Here is a 16,383-nt window from a genome sequence, read left to right as displayed (position 1 = left end):
TGATACTGTATAAATTTTACTAGCCAGTCATTCAAGTCAAAGTCACCCTTTGTCTTTTTTTTAAACCACCTTCCCAGGCCAAATTCCATTATAAAATCCAAGAACTGTCTAAATTCATTTTATTTGAGTGCTTTGTTGCATCAAATATCCCTTGAAATGTGTAGCCCATTGGCTGGGTCCTTAACATGTTTTGTTTATACTATTTCGATTGTTTTGTTATTCACTGTAAAGGGATTTGACATGGATGTCTGGGTTATGTTTGGCTTTTGGCATAATCTTTGCAGTCTAATTAATTTAATGTTGACTTCGTTGTATCACTACCAAACTAAATGGATAGAAATAGAGGTGTCCATTGCTACCATCTCATCCCTGATACCAGGATATCCCAAGGGACATCCAGTTACGGGAGACTAGAAACATTTCTCATGAATCAGACTAGGTTTTATCTGAATTCCTTCCCATAAATAGTATTGGAATTGATTTTTGCCATCTCTTTATTTCCTTTGGGCATGGCACATTTCTGTGGAGTTGTGCTAATCTTGCAGAAAACAGATGTTTCATTCAGTGATGATTTGGAAGGCAGTTGATATCAGGAATTGAGCTGGACAGTGCATCACTTACAAAGAATCCCATTTATCGAGTCTGTGACAGTACCACATTCCTTTCACACTGGCCACACGTTTTTCTTGTTAGTTCTTGGCTAAAATAAGAATAAGTAGTTGTGCTTTTTGTTTGTTTGGTTTCTTTTTTTTTGCAGTGACTTTTATCATCTCTTGAAAAACAATCTGACCTTCTTTGCTGTAAGCTAATATACAGATAACACTGTTTGTTGTCACTCATTGAGAAGGACATAAATCTGTATTTCTAGGAAAATATCGATCTCTTCTAAGAAACTTGTGCCTTCTGGTCCTCATGTCCCCTTTGTCTCCAGACTAACTGCATCAAAGTGGGGCCCTCAGCAGGCACTCTGTTTATTTTATCCATCTTCCTTCACAGCATCCCTGCTGCTTGGTATTTAAAAGCATAATCTGGAATGTTAAAAATGGGGAATTGTTATGGTATGGAAAACCTTAATTCTATAAGCCTTTTTTGCTTCCCTCAACTCTTAACTTTTCTTGAGAGTATATGTACATCAATCAACAAAATATCTTTAGAGAACTTGTAGCTTAGCCCATTATTCATGGTAAGCAGAGTAAGGGCCCCACAAAGATGTCCATGTCCTAGTCCTGGAACCTGTGAATGTGTTACTTTATATGGTAAAGTGGATGTTGCAGATGTGATTAAGTGAAGGATCATGAGATGGGGAGATTAGCCTGGGTAATCCAAGTGGGCCCAGTGTCATTGTAAGGATCTGTATAAGTGAAAAAGGGAGATGGGAATTATCATGAGAGAAAGAGATGTGACAGTAGAAGCAGAGGTCAGAGTGAAGTGATTGCTGGTATTGAAAATGGAAGGGAGCATTTCCTCTAAGATCAGGATCAAGACAAGGATGTCCACTCTCCCCACTTTTATTCAACATAGTTTTGGAAGTCCTAGCCACAGCAATCAGAGAAGAAAAGGAAATAAAACGAATCCAAATTGGAAAAGAAGTAGCAAAACTGTTACTGTTTGCAGGTGACATGATATCATACATAGAAAATCCTAAAGAGGCTACAAGAAAACTACTAGAGCTCATTAATGGATTTGGTAAAGTTACAGGATACAAAATTAATATATTGAAATCAGTTGCATTGCTATACACTAACAATGAAATAGCAGAAAAAGAAATGAATGAAAATGAAAGGGGGCCACAAGCCAAAAAATAGGGGCAACTTCCATAAGCCAGAAAAGGCAAGGAAATGAATTCTGCCTTAGAGCCTCCAGAAGGTATGCCACCCTGCCCACAGCTTGGTTTTAGACCTGAGACACATTTTCAGACTTCTGATCTCTAGAACTATACAATAATAAACTTTGGTTGTTTTAAGCCACCGAGGGTGTGGTAATTTGTTACAGCAGCCATAGGAAACTAATATATCCTGTTAAATATTTTCAGTGTATCTGCTTCTGTGTTTACCTTATATGGGAAAAAACAGAAAGGAGCCACATCAATTATATCTCAATAAAGCCAGGGGTGGGGAAAGAAATAAATGCTTCAAGACACTTTTTAAAAAGTAGATTTTAATGTCATGCATTTAATAGCTACTCATTCGATCACATTAGGGTATATTTAAATAAATCTTATTGTATTAGTTATCTGTACTGCTGCATAACAAGTTACCCCACAGCTTAGTGGCTTAGGACAACCTCTCTTGTATCACAGTGTCTCGCAGTTTAGCTGTGTCCTCTGGCTCAGAGACTCCTGTAAGACTGTAATCAACTTGTCAGCCTGGGCTGCAGCTATCCCAGGGCTCAACTGGGAGGGATGCACTTCCAAACTCACACCCACATAGCCATTGGCAGCATTCAGTTTGTTGAGGGTAGGTGGATGCAGTCCACAGTCAGTCCCTTGCCACGTGGGCCTCTCCATAGGGCATCTCACAAGACATCTGCTGGCTTCATCAGAGCTGGCATGTAAAAGAGCAAAAGAAGCAGAACATGATGGAAGCCAGAGTCTTTACAAACCCTAATCTCAGAAGCCCTATCCATCACTTTTGCCTTGTTCTGCTGCTTAGAAGCGCATCTCCAGGTGCAGCCCATACTCAGACAGAGAGGATTACACGGCAGGAATACCAGGAGGCCGAGGGTGTCTTTCAGTCAACTCACCAAGCTTCTTATCTTGCTTCAAATTGCCACACATTTTTCCAAGTGGGCAACGACTCAAAAATGAAGTTGTGATTTTTCCTCATGCTTGTAATTTTTTAAAAAATTTGAATGAGCCTGGAGAAATAGATGGTGAGTTCTCAGAATTCCTCCCTACATGTCTTTGCTTAGTCATTGTCTCCTTTTTAAAGGAGAATGCCCTAATCATGAATGATTCATGTGGAACTTTAGATTTTCAGGTGTTTTCATAGATAGAGGGAAGGCTTATTTTGTTTACTACACAATATACATGATTTAATTCATGGGTCCTTTTTGCAGAACTCTCTGCTTACCAGTAGTCCATGAGAGTATTCAATCACAGTTCCCCTCATACTTTGAATATACTCATAACTATTATGGATATTAATTACTATGTCTTCAGAGCAGTGATGTACATGAACCAGAGCCCAAAATATAAAATTATTCAATGAGAAGTTTCATATCATTTTCCTTTGGGTGAGTTGTCTCTTTTTCATATTGATTTGTAGGAGCTCTTTATATATTCTGAGTACTAGTCATTGTCAGTTATTCTTATTGCAGATATCTTCTCCCTTGAACCTTGTTTTTCACTCTTCTATACTATTATATTTTTCTATATTTTAATGAATAAAAAACTCCTTAAATATATTAATCTGTTCCTTAATGGTTAGTGCTCTCTGTGGCTTCTTTAATAATCTTTCCCTAACCCAAGATTATGAAAATGTTCTCTCTATTATAGATGCTTTGATTTTTTTTGCCTTTTAAATTGATATATCTATACCTGGAATTGATTTTCATGTGAGGTTCAGTTTTGTCTTTTAAAAATGTGGTTTTGAAAGAGAAGAAAAAATGTGGCACAAATCCATTATGGGGAATATCATGAACATTTTTGGAAGCTTATAGTTCCCTGAATCATCTTTTAATAGTAATAATCATAACTAGCAGTTATTAAGTACCTCCTGTTTGCCTGAAGCTGCTGTAAGAACTCTCCTTTATTAACATCTGCAGTCCTCACAAGTCCATGAGGTAAAGACTGTGAGTGTCCCATTTTTCAGATGAGGATGCTGAGGTACAAAGAGGTTAAGCAACTTATTCAAAGTGAACTAGCCAGTGAGTGTGGGGGCTGAGAGGCTAACCTGTACAGTCTGACTTCACTATGGGTCTTAACCACTAAGGTCCAGACAAATTAGTGGATCTTTAGTGATCTTTTTAAGGCTCTATTCTCTGCATTTTGGGAAGCAGTGACCCTGCTGAGTTTTGCTCAATGTTTAGTGCAGTCCCGGAAGAGACCTTTTCACTTGGAGTGGAAGGGGTTGCTCTGGGGAGCATGGGGTCATCTCTGTGGTGATAACCCCTCTGGCCTGGGTCACATCTCATCACAAGTGTTAATAGCAGCCGTTGAAACCTCCTGCCCTGTGAAAAATCGAAGGGAAGTGGAAAAAGAAGGAAGGGGCAGGAAAGGGAACTGACGTTTGTTAAAAGCCTGCTACCTGTGGGCCTCATGTAGATAAGGTGAAAAACATAACGCACATACATATATACGTACGTATATGTACATATCTAGAAGTATATACAAATAGATGCAGTGCATCTGATCATCACAACCACCCTGTGATGTACGTATTATTTCCTTATCTTACAAACCAGGAAACAGGCTCAAAGAGGTTGAAAAGTCTGGTCCTGAATCTCCCTAAGATTCATTTGCTGATTTTTGAACCTGCATTTTCTGCCTCTGATCCGGTGTGTTCGTTTTTATGGCTGTTTCATAGTTACTTAGTTGGTTTGTTGTCCGTGGCACCACAAGGCCCCTCTAAGGTTTTGGTGCCCTGTCCCTCCTCCTTTCCCTGGAGAGGTTTGTTCGGTTAGACTGCACTAAGGAGGTGAGACAAGCAGAGTGGAGGGTAATGCTGGAGGAGAAGTGTAGGACTAGACTGAGAGGAGTCTGTCTGTGAGGGTCAGGGCTTTGGGCTTGTCCTGGGAGAGCAGGGAGCCATTGAAGGGTCTTAAGTGGGACTTCTGGAATGAGATAGGAAAGAAGTGGGCAGGGCACAACTGTTAAAAGAATGATCCAGCTGTAGAGGAAAACAGGATATGACAAAAACTAATTAGAACCAACTAGGCCCAAGATGATGGAAGATTTCAATTCCATTGGACCTGGAGCCCCATTGTGTGCTCATTGTCATACATTAGCTGCTAAATGACACACCCAACAGTGCCTTGACAGTTCCCAGGCTGACCATAAATGGTCAAAAAGTGGGCGGTGGCCCAACTCCTGGAAATCCCTGCCTGTTCCCTAAAGTAGTTGGAGTAATCCTTGCACTCATTAGCTATGAAATTACCCGACCCATAAAAACTAACAACCCTATACCCCGGGGCTTTTCTTACCCTCTGAGATAGCCCACATTCTGTCTATGACATGTGTGTCTCCCTGAATAAATCTGCTTTCATTCTGCTGTGGCTTCCTCTTAAATTCTTTCCTGCATGAAGCCAAGGACTCTCGCTTGGCAGCCTGTCCCAGGGACTCACCCAAGACCTAAAATGTGACCATCCATTCTCTCGTACCCACTTCTTCTGCAACAAGGTCCCATTCCCTGGGTGTAGAAAATTGATGGGAGGCAACTAATGAGAGGCTGTTTCTCTCACCTATATGATTTTATCTGTAAAAGAAAGATATAGAATAAATATGCCAACATATTTTGTTCATTATTTCATCCTTTGTGCTCATCTGAATTAAAAAATAATAGAGTACTGAAAATAAATAAAAACACATCTCTAAAGTTGAAAGGGAAATGGATTAACAAAGAGTTGGGTCTAATGATAACAAAGCATCAGACAAACCCAAACTGAGGGACATTCTACAAAATAACCAGTCTGTACTTTTAATGAGAGGAAAAGACTGAGGAAGTGTTTCAGATGAAAGGAGATTAGACGTGACACCTAAATGCAGCATGTGAACCCCATTTGATCCTGGCCTAGAAATGTTTCTTTCCTTTTGCCCTAAAACACATTACTGAGACAATTGGCTAAATTGGAGTATCTTCTGAACATAGCTAATAATATTGTATTAATGGTCATATTTTTTCACTGATATTGTACCAATTTCATAATTTTTATAAGTGCACTAGGGTGATGTTGGAAAATAGCCTTGTTTTTTTTAGGAAACACATGCTGAAGATTATTTCAGGGTAAAGGGGTACCATGTCTCCAAGTTTAGTCTCAAATATTTCAGAAATAAAAGAGTGATGTAGATTTCTAGAGAGCATGATAAAGCATATGTGATAACAAGTTAGCTTTTGGAGAATATGGGTGATTGGTATATGGAAATTCTCTGTACTATTTTTGTTACTTTTCTGTATGTCTGAAATTATTTCATAGTAAAGGTTGTCAACAAAAATTAATCAGCAATCAGTCTATGAAAGAAGTTGAAATTTTATTTGAGCCAAATTTGAGGATTATAACCTGGGAATAGCATCTCAGAAAGCTCTAGGAACTGTTCTGCCCATGAGAAGTCAAGGCACAGAAGGCTGTATGTCAAATGGCATATTATTGACAGTTTACACAGTCCAGATCCAAGCGCCATGTGACCCCTTATGAGATAAAGAAGGAATGTTATCTTTAAGGAGTTGTCTTACTGATGTTAGGAGAATATGGCTCCTGAAGGTTGAACAGGTATTTCTGCTGATGGAGAAGGTTTGTCGATGCGTGATACAGATAACCATGCACAGTGGGGGCCAGAGGGCAGAGAAAAATGTTTGTTTAAATTTTCCTTGTCTTGCCATAAAATGTGAATTCCATTTCACAAAATTAACAAACAATATGGTGGAATGAGGAGTGGCGGGAGGACCCAGTGGGTCTGCTTTCTGTCACCGGTCCATGGGGCCCAAGCTGAACGCAGACACATCTGGGGGGGAGGCTCCCAGAAACCAGCGCTGCTTTAGGGTATAGCATCCAGGGTGACCCAGAGTTTGGGGAGAGGTTCCTTCTCTCCTTAGCCCTGTTCCCTGCTCCCTTTCCCTCCCCAGAGCTGACCTTAGTCGTGTATTTGGCATGTCACCAAGCCATGTTTTTCTGTTTTCTCTGCACATCTATGTATAAGGAGCCTTTGGAAAGTTCACTGAAATAATGAACTTAGGACTGAGGAAGGAAGAAGACGAGCTGAGTTAAGGCAAGGAAAATAGGCCAAGAAAAGCTCTCACTGGGGACATTTGCAAGAATCTGGAACCTCCCTGAAAACGAGAGCACACACCACAGGAAATGATTTACGGGTTGAAAAGGAAAGTTGTGCACATCTTCTGTGGGCCTGAGGGAGGTCTGACTTAAATGTGTTGCTGATTAAGCCGTCCTACAGGGCCAGAGGTAAAATGTGACCTTTATCCCAACTCCTGTGCTTTGTCAGTGCCCGAAGAGCTTCCCAGCTGTGGAGAGCCAGTGGTTTGGAGAGCACATTCTCAGGACCTGTGACCTCTGGCAGAGCAATACAAATGCAAGGATGGTATCCATTCCTGGTGCAGGACCGAAAAGTGGGAGGAGAGGAGGGGAAAAAAGAAAGATGAGAAGGGCCTGCAAGTCTCACAAGAGAACTCTTTGCTGATACAATCCTGCTCTTAGCAGAGAAGGAATTCTAATAAAAATGTGGTGGCACTTAAACACAGAGTAAGCATTTACACGATTTGGCTCTTGTTTTGCTCTGGCTTTTAAGAAACCATGCTTAGTGGAAATTAAAGAAGGCTTAATAGAAGCAAGTGCAGATGACATGTTAAAAAGAAGGGGAAAATCTATAATAAAAAAAACATGAAAAAACAAGTATATGTATGTATCTGTATGACTGAGACATTATGCTGTACAGCAGAAATTGGCACATTGTAACTGAGTATACTTCAATTTAAAAAAGAAGGAAGAAAAAGGAAATTGCCCTCTGTTCCTATTTCATTCCGTCTCACACTCCATGCTTTCTAACCAGTAACATGAGCTGTGCTATTAGTGGTGAAGGTGAACTCTGTATCCTAACAGAAGACTTCTGCATGGAATAAAAATAGGTGAAGGCACTTCATATGTTGACTTGGCCATTCCTTTAAGCAAATGTTTGGTCCTTCTGGATAAAAGATAAAAAGAGAAAGAAAACAGACCGAGGCAATTATGTGTGGACTAGTTTTCTGTTTGGAGGGTGAGGAGGAATGAAGCAAAGATGGTGGAGGAGAAGTGAGATTAGAACAATCAAAACAATTCCAAACAAAAACGCAGTTGAGCAATTGAGAGCTTTGAGATTCTGTCAAACTTGGAAACCATTAATTTCTTAATACCTATCAACCATAAAGGGAAGATGGGTTGTGTCAGTTACCACACGGGCTTGCAATGGAATGCTTGGCAGTCTTTTCTAAGGATGAGTTATTTCTCTGTGTTTTGACTTGGAGAGGTCTCCAAAATAAAACATTGAGTTTGTACTAGCCGAAAGCACAAATACCAAATTGCTAAGAGTCTTTACGGGCTGTGAATTGTTAACATGTGGTTTCAGCATCTTCCACAAACCTTCCTCCCCAAATTGCACCACGTCAACACCCCTGGCTGTGCCTTCATCTTTGTGTCTCCACCCACAGCACATGCACGGAGTGGTTGCCATTCCCTAAATGATAGTTGGCTGAGCTCGGAAGACTACGCCAGTGGGTCATTAAGGGAGCAAAAGTGCTAGTGTGCTCTGAGCCCAGAGACTCACCCCAAGAGGATTTAAACTCATCCTAGTAAGATCTCAGGGAGGAAAAACTGTGAAATAGGTGGGTGAAAAAATGTTCTCTGGCACACGCCTGAGTGTCTGTCTTTGTTTTGACGTCCTTTGGATTTTCCGAACCAGACTCAGTTTATGTTAAGTTTGATCAGTTACCTCGTGTGCCTGTCTTGTGCATTTCAACCCACCAGCCAGCACAAGCACATCCCTAGAGTGTACTTGGTCCTCTGTGATTCTTCCACGCCTGCCTTGGTTTTGTTTACTCTGTCACTGCGTTGACGCTACACAGACTCTACTCTGGGACCTGCCCTTGCACCATGAACTCGGCCCTGCATTCCCTTCCCAGATCTTCTTTTCCACCAAAGGCCCACAGAGTGATGTCTTGGTTCTGTTTTGAGCTGGCCACTCCTGCATGCATGTCCCTCAGTGGCACCGCAGCATTTCTTCGGGGCCACAGGGACAATACATGCATATCCGTGGAAATCCAGTGCTGGTGCTGAGAGGGCAGATAGCAGGTCATCTGTGCTTCTGAGCTCTTGGGCCATGGGTCACAGTGGGAATCTAGGGAATGCTTTGTACCTCTTTGTGGAACAGTTTATTCACTTGAAAAATTGTGTGGACAAGTCCAGGGAGGGCACAGGTCATCTGACGCCCATTTGTACCACAAAGATTATGTCTCCCCACATCCCTGGAACTGATGCTCTATTTTAGGACAGATAGAAAGGAATGAATTCTCTAGAAAGTAAATGGCAGCTAAGTAAAGAAAAACATATTTCTCGCATTCTTTTCACACTTAAAACTGCTTGGAGGCACAAGGAACTGAAGATAAGCCAGACTGGTAGGTTGTAGTTATTAGCACGATGTTCGACCTGGAAGGAACATCTTGTTTGTTAGTACAGCTATTGGTGTATAGCTACACGGCCAGTAAATCATACACTGTCAACCTGGGTGGCTCTTACACATTTGGGCCCAAGTCATTTAGGTTCAGAGTTGTGTGTGTGTGTGGGCACACGCGTGTGCACACATGGGAGTGTGAGTGTGTATTTTAAGCAGCTTACAGAACTTAAATTTTTAAATCTGTATCTCTGTAAATGATTTCATCTCCAAATGTATCTTTTATATCTGTTACATAAGCTTGTATATTTTATTTCATATAGAAAGATACTTGTTAAATATATTGTTACCTCTTTGTTTCTTTTGGCATTATGGATGTTGCTTTTAACATTGCTGGTCCTTTTTCAGGATGGACAAGCTTCATTTATACCATTTCTGGAGATGTGTATATTGGTAAGTGATGAGTCTATTGCTTTGGGTTCAATTGCAATATAATTTAAATTACTGTCAGGATAGAACGGTAAGATGAAACCTTTCATGTAATTGAATACTATGCCTCCTCCTTTCCAGCACCAGCCCTCTCTGCGTGCTGGTATACCTCTCAGCTCCCAGCACGTTCAGTGAGGGAGAAATAACCACTAATCGTGAGAGCGGCCATTTTGCTGTGGCCTGTGTGCAGACGTAAGGTCCAGGCACGATTATGTGGGCGACATTTTGCTAAGATAAGATGTTGGCCGCCTCCCTACTGAAAAAGGGATGGAGTTCTGACGGGCTCCAAGGGGAGCGGGACTCTATCTCCCGGAAGGTGGAAGGAGGTGAATTTGGAGTCCCAGGTTCCTCTGAGAAATCTCAAAGTTGGTTTTCTTTTATTCTAAAGGTTATATATGTGTCACTTCTTGAGTCTAGTCTAGAAGGGATGTTTGAGACCCAGTCAACTCTCATTTTATCGATGAAGAAAGTAAAGTCTAGAGAAAGTTATCTCAGTTGCCCGAATTACGCATTGGTAGACCTGAGAGCAGAACCAAGGGCTCATCAATTCCACTCCCCACACCCCACCCCATGTCCTTTGTACGATGCCGACACAGGGACCACACCATCTAACTTGTCTTTTCCAGGCTAAGTCCTTTAGCCAACCCAGTAGTAGAAGAGCCAGGCTGGTAGGAGAGCGGAGCTTGTAGAGCAGGCTGGCTCCTGCCCATGTCTGCTGCCACCCTCCCCCCAGTCTCCTAGAAGCAGCCTGGGTGCTGGGAAAAGCCTCTCTGTCGCCGATGCTGTTGGTGCCCCCTGCCCACACCCATGGGGCCTTCACTCTTCTAGGCCCACTGCCCAATTTCCAACTGCCAGTAGTATCTGTGTCTCTTGGCCTGAGGCTTTCTCTGAATTCTGGGAAGGCTACTCTGCCCCAAGCAGGGCAGGATGACAGTGCTGGGGAATAGCATAACCTGGAAGCTGCCTTGCCCCCTCGGTGGAATAACTCTCAGGCCTGTCGGTGAGAATTGTTCCTAGAGTTTCCCAGAGGGATTATGTTCAAGCTGCCCATGTGACCATGGACTTGGTAACACACCGTTCATTGTCTGCTGTCCCTTTCCTGTCTGACTTTCCCAGTTCCTGGACTGCTGTTCCCTGGGATTGCCTCCCAGAGAAACTACTAGGATTCAAATATGCAACTGAGACTGTGCTTTTGGGAAAATCTAAAGTCAGAGAACCAGCCTCTCTTCTCCCCTTCCCTCATGAACAGTGATGGGGGGTGTGAATGGGGTGGGGGTGGTGGAGCACCTCCAAGGTGCAGGCCAGCAGTCCCATTTCTGAGACCCTCATGGTCGAAGGTTCTCCATCTCGACCTGCAGGGCAGCCGCCTCAGCAGTGAACTTGCTGCCCTAACACGGCTGTGGTGTTGGGCAGCACGCTCCCAGCCCCAGACAGCTGGCTCACTGATAGTAGCTGCTCGGGGCCTGAAGGCCAGACCTAGAGCCGCTTAAACCATTCTTTATATTCTCCAAAAGGGGAGTTCAATCCCCCGAAATTAATTTTCTGAAAAATCATAGTAACACAAACTCTTGTATTTTGACTTTGTGCAGTAGAATTGGGCTTAGGTTCTCTTCCACTGAATAGCATTTCAGTTATGGTTCAGAAGCACAATTCATTTATTTTAGCATTTGAGAAAGTATGAAAAATTTTAGTAGGAGTATCACAAGTCCATGGTGTCGACAAAAAATTAATCAGATGATCTAAGAAAGATATGAGAAATTTTATTAGAGCCAAATTTGAGGATTATAACGTGGGAAGAGCATCTCAGAAAGATCTGAGAACTGTTCCATCAGTTATAAATCAAGGCACAGTTCTGTAAATTTTTTGAGACAGAGGGCTGTACATCAAATGACTTATTGACAGTTTACAGAATCCACATGTAAGCGTCACCCTGATGGGTCATTTGACCCCTTACAAGATCAAGAAGGAATGTGATCTTTTCAGGAGTTGTCTTGTTGATGCTGGGAGAATGTTGCTGTTCATCTTTGAGCAGGTGTTCCTGCTGATGGGGGAATTTGGTCGATGTGTAATAAAGATACACAGTGCCCAGCAGGGGCGAGGGGGCCAAAGGGCAGAGGAGAATTTGTTTAAATTTTTCTTGTCCTACCATAAAATATGAATTTTATTTCATGGTGGGCACATACATTAAACTATATTAACCACCTGCAAGTGATGAAGCATTTGTTTTTATGATCTTTTGAAAATCTTGGTTGTCACATAGTACTTTCTACAGATGGAGAGTAAAAGCCAATTTTATGGAGGTAGCACCGCTGACTTTAAGATTTCAAGAGAAATAAAATAATCTACACAAATGGCAAGTCGTAAAGAAAAGCACATGGATTCTGAGGTGGTAAGGAGACCAGAAATGTTGTGTAGAGTGAGAAAGGGTAGGGGTAGGAAATTCTCCGTTAAGGGCAGGGGGCAAATATTTCCATCATTGTGGGTCATACAGTTTCAGTCAGAATGACTCATTCCTGCTTTTGTAGCACAGAAGCAGTCATAGGTAATACGTTATTGATTGGGGTAGTTGTTACGATAAAACTTTACCTGTGGCCACTGAAATGTGAATTTCATAAGTTTTTCATATGTCATGAAATACTACTCTTGATTTTTTTAACCATTTAAAAATGGAACAATCTTTCTTAGCTTGTGGGCTCTACAAAAGCTCACATTTAATTTTGCTTTTATAGTGAAGGGAAAAAATCTTTCCTCTACTGTTCTAGGTTCTTTTTGGCTGGTCTATGAATTAAATCGACTTAAGACAGATTAACAGGAGAAAAACAAACTTAATTACATACATAGAGGAGCCCCATAAAAATATGAGACCCAAGGGCAAGTTGGGCAGTTGAGGCTTATCTATCATTCTGAGCTAAGGAATGGGATAGGAGCTTGTGGCTTCAAGGGGAGGAGGGTGAGTCATAAGCCGATAAGAAGAGCAGATGTTTGGTAATTAGATGTTTGCCCTGCCATACAGATAGGGCTTTCAGATAAAGGTTATCTCAGGTAGTAGCTGTCTCTCTGAGTCAGACCCCCTGTCTAAACTCTTTTAGTCAGTTAAAGAAGTGGTTAGAAGCTCTTCTTGAGTCTTTAGAGCCTTGATTGTCTTCAGCTCAAAACAATCCACATGCCAAAGTGGCACATTTTGGGGAGGCTCATTCTGAACCCCTTCAATTTAAATGACATTGTACAAGATGAGGGAAGAAAGATTAACAAATAATCTTCAAAACCTGGTTGAATCAGTAGTTACTGCCTTGTTTCCTGATGGATCTTCAGTGCAAGAATTGAAGAAGCAAAAAGCTCACATCCACTTGTTTTTCTTGAGGTGAGGCAGGATTTTCCTGAGTCATCTCTCCTCACTGGCCTGGTCACCTCTCGTGACCACGAGCCACAAGTGCAAAACATCTGGCAGGAAATGGGGCCACAGTCTGTAGCGCTGGAGCGAACTTGCATCTGTCCAGGTTAAAACGGCCCATGGAGAGAATCTAGCTTGCAAAGCTGGCCTCTTGGGAATCTGCTTTAGCCAATGGGTGACTGGCCAGATGACCTCATTTGAATTTTATCTTGTTCCCTTCCTCCTCTCCACCCCCTAATGGAGATGTTAATGAGGAAAACAGAAGGGCAAGAACAAGTCACCAGAGAAAAAGAAACAGCAAAGCAGGACTAGCTGTTGAATGTGTACTGACCTATAAAATCTATTGAGAGAATCCAGAAAATGCTTTCTGACTATATTGGTTCAATTTTATCTTGTTTACAAACCAGGATGGCACCAGGCCACCACAGATGGCAGGAACTGATAAGCAAGTCATTGTCTTTTCCAAAATGTCATGTACTCCATTCTGTTGAAGTAGATGTTATTAATATATGTACTTAATGTATTGGGCTGGAACAAATAGACTGCAATTTGGCTTGAGAAAGTAGTCAGGGGAGAGTCTATAAAAGGAGATTTAGTAGGACTGTTAAAAAATTAATTGATGCAGGAAATGCTTAAAAGATGGACATCAGTAGACTTAGTTTGAGGACAGGTGGAGTTTTGAATTTAGAAAATGCTGGACATTAACTAGTTGTCTAAATGAGACATTTTAAAGTTCATGGTGAATAAATGAAGCCATAAAATTGCTGACTGACACCCTGAAGAAGAGAAGAAATTAACAGAACTAAAATAAGACAGGTAGAATTAGCACTTTCTTATTTAGAAGAGTGTTTATTTGAGATGCTTTATGCTTTTCCAAGATCATCTTAATTTTTGATTTTTTTTTTCAAGCTTTCTAAGCTGACTGGAATAGTAGCTTTAAAAATTGTTCAGGAGAGAGAGCTTTGACAAGTCTTTTATTGAGGCAGCGAGTCCTTTGACCAGCCCTCAGCTGAAATCTTGTGCAGTATATGATTGGAAAAGAGGATTAAAACAACATGGTCAGAAAACCAATTTATCCCAAGGATACTAGAACTGAACCCCTTCCCTGCAGCTGAGATGAAAATGACAGACAGTAACAGAGAGATTAACAGGGTAGAGGAGCTTATATTCTGTATCCCTGAAGCTTAAGACAGTTTATCAGCTTGGATGCCAGTCCCCTAGAAGAACCAGTATCGAGTATACTGTTGGGGCTTAGAAAATATATTTAGAAATTTAAAAATATGTGTGGTTTTTTGAAATGACAGTTAATTGGTTTATAGTAAAATGATTCCAACTTACTTAAATAAGTAATTATTCATGTTCAGTCTGTGGTCTGCCCTTTGGTTCAGGTTCTGGAGGTTATTAAAAAGTTTGACACAGCCCCTAGATCTCAGTAAAGGTGGGAAACACATTAGAAGCCCTTGGCATTGACTTCCACTTACTCAAAATGAATTGGACTAACCAGTGCACTTCAAACCACACAGGATACCTTGAGTAAGGAGCCTGAACACCCAGGATGATCAGCTCCCCTGGCCTGCCTGCCCACTGCTACTCCCCCTAGCCAAGCTGAAGTGGACTTTTTTTTTTTTTTTTTTGCTCTTTTTTGGGTGTGGGGGAAGAGGTAATTAGGTTTGTTTGTTTGTTTGTTTGTTTGTTTGTTTATTTAATGGAGGTACTTGGGATTGAACCCAGGACCTCATGCATCCTAAGCATGTGCTTTACCACTGAGCTGTACCTTCCCTGCCTTGAAGTGGACTTAAAGGCAAATGTGATTGTTCTCAAATCTGTTTATGCCAGTTGTACCAGTGATTGCAGTGATGCGATGTAATTACATAATATATAAATGAATAGAATAAGCATGAAAAGAGAGTTTGTGTTTCTAGAACAGCTAAAGTCCAATGCTTTGTATAAGTGAATTGCTAAAGAAGACTCTGAATTAGTATGGCAGAGATGATAGTAAAAGATCTAGAAGGATTTTAGTGGTGCATTATGAGTATGCCTTATAAAGAAAGACAGCGCTCCAGTCCAAGCAGCAGACTCACTTTGAGTGTAATTTCTAAAAATTGGCAAATGGATGCACATTTATGCTTTAAAGTAAAATGTTTGATGCAGTTTGTCTTTTTCAATTAATGATCCAGATTGCATCCATTAAGAAGGTTTCACCTGTACATACAAAATTGATGATATCAAAATCTCTGGTAGAAGTTCCAGAAGGTATGGGATGGAGGAAATGGGACAACAGTTCTTATAAGGAGAAGAAAAAGAAAAAGGAAATCTGACATATGGGGAAAAGTTGTCCAGCGATTAACCAGACACCGAAGATACGGCACTAACTTTAAAATATGTTTTCAAGTATTTTGCCCTTCTGTGACCGTTAAGGCAGACAAAAATATTTGCAATTCAATTGTTTTCAGTTAAATTTTTCTTAACTGCACTATTAGATCTAACATTCTTGGCGAAGCTTCTCAATGGAAACTATTTATTATCTGATTTGGCTCTATTTATAATTGAAAGTAGTCACAAACAGTAAAATATATTTTCTTTGAGACTTATTTTAGGTTCAGGAGATAACCCAGTAGATGAAACAGCATAGAAATGACATGAAGATAGAATCAATCTTTGCTTTCTGGGATCCCATTCTAAACATTTCATAAAAGAATACAGAAGCTAAAGGTACACTTAGAATGATTAATCTGAAAACCTGACTTTCCAGTGTTTATAAAAATAGGTCTACCTTGCAGTGGAGTATTTCAAAGGGCCTCTTCAGAATGAACACTGTGATTCGTCCCCTAGATCAGCAAGTAGGATGGACAGAAATTGCATTCCATATAAAATTAGAATGAGAGCTCTTAGGAAAACATGAACTCTTTGTTTCTAAATTCAGATTTCCTCACAGACCGATAAATGTGCATTCAAGCAAACTACCCTGATAGGAGGTGCAGAGAAATCCCAGGCCAGCATGATTTTTGAGAGCTGTCTCTTGCCAGCTCACTCCATTAAAACCTAGGAAGGGGCTTTGTAAACTGTTTTGGTCTATGTATCCTGAAACCTCCTACATGATAAAACAAAGGGCCAGGAGAAGACCGTGTGGGTAATGGGAGTTACATATGAACTAGTTGACGATAAAGACATGGTTCCTTGCTCCCAGGGAATT

General features: G+C 41.0%; 1 protein-coding gene across 3 annotated transcripts in view; it reads left to right on the top strand.

Moving 5' to 3' along the window:
- The window catches only part of PIR (pirin), a 92,395-nt gene that overhangs the window by 58,370 nt on the left and 17,642 nt on the right, over window positions 1–16,383 (top strand). For 2 of the 3 annotated variants that reach the window (XM_014567260.2, XM_006194199.3), the window contains exon 7: window positions 9,719–9,763. The exons of the other annotated variant lie outside the window; for it this stretch is intronic. In XM_014567260.2, coding sequence (XP_014422746.1) covers window positions 9,719–9,763 — 45 coding nt within the window. The remainder of the gene's footprint in view (window positions 1–9,718; window positions 9,764–16,383) is intronic. 3 annotated transcript variants of the gene reach the window in all.

This window comes from Camelus ferus, chromosome X (assembly GCF_009834535.1).
Source record: "Camelus ferus isolate YT-003-E chromosome X, BCGSAC_Cfer_1.0, whole genome shotgun sequence".
Lineage (NCBI taxonomy): Eukaryota > Metazoa > Chordata > Mammalia > Artiodactyla > Camelidae > Camelus > Camelus ferus.
The sequence above is the reverse complement of the archived record's forward strand: the minus strand, read 5'-3'. Positions and strand labels throughout refer to the sequence as shown.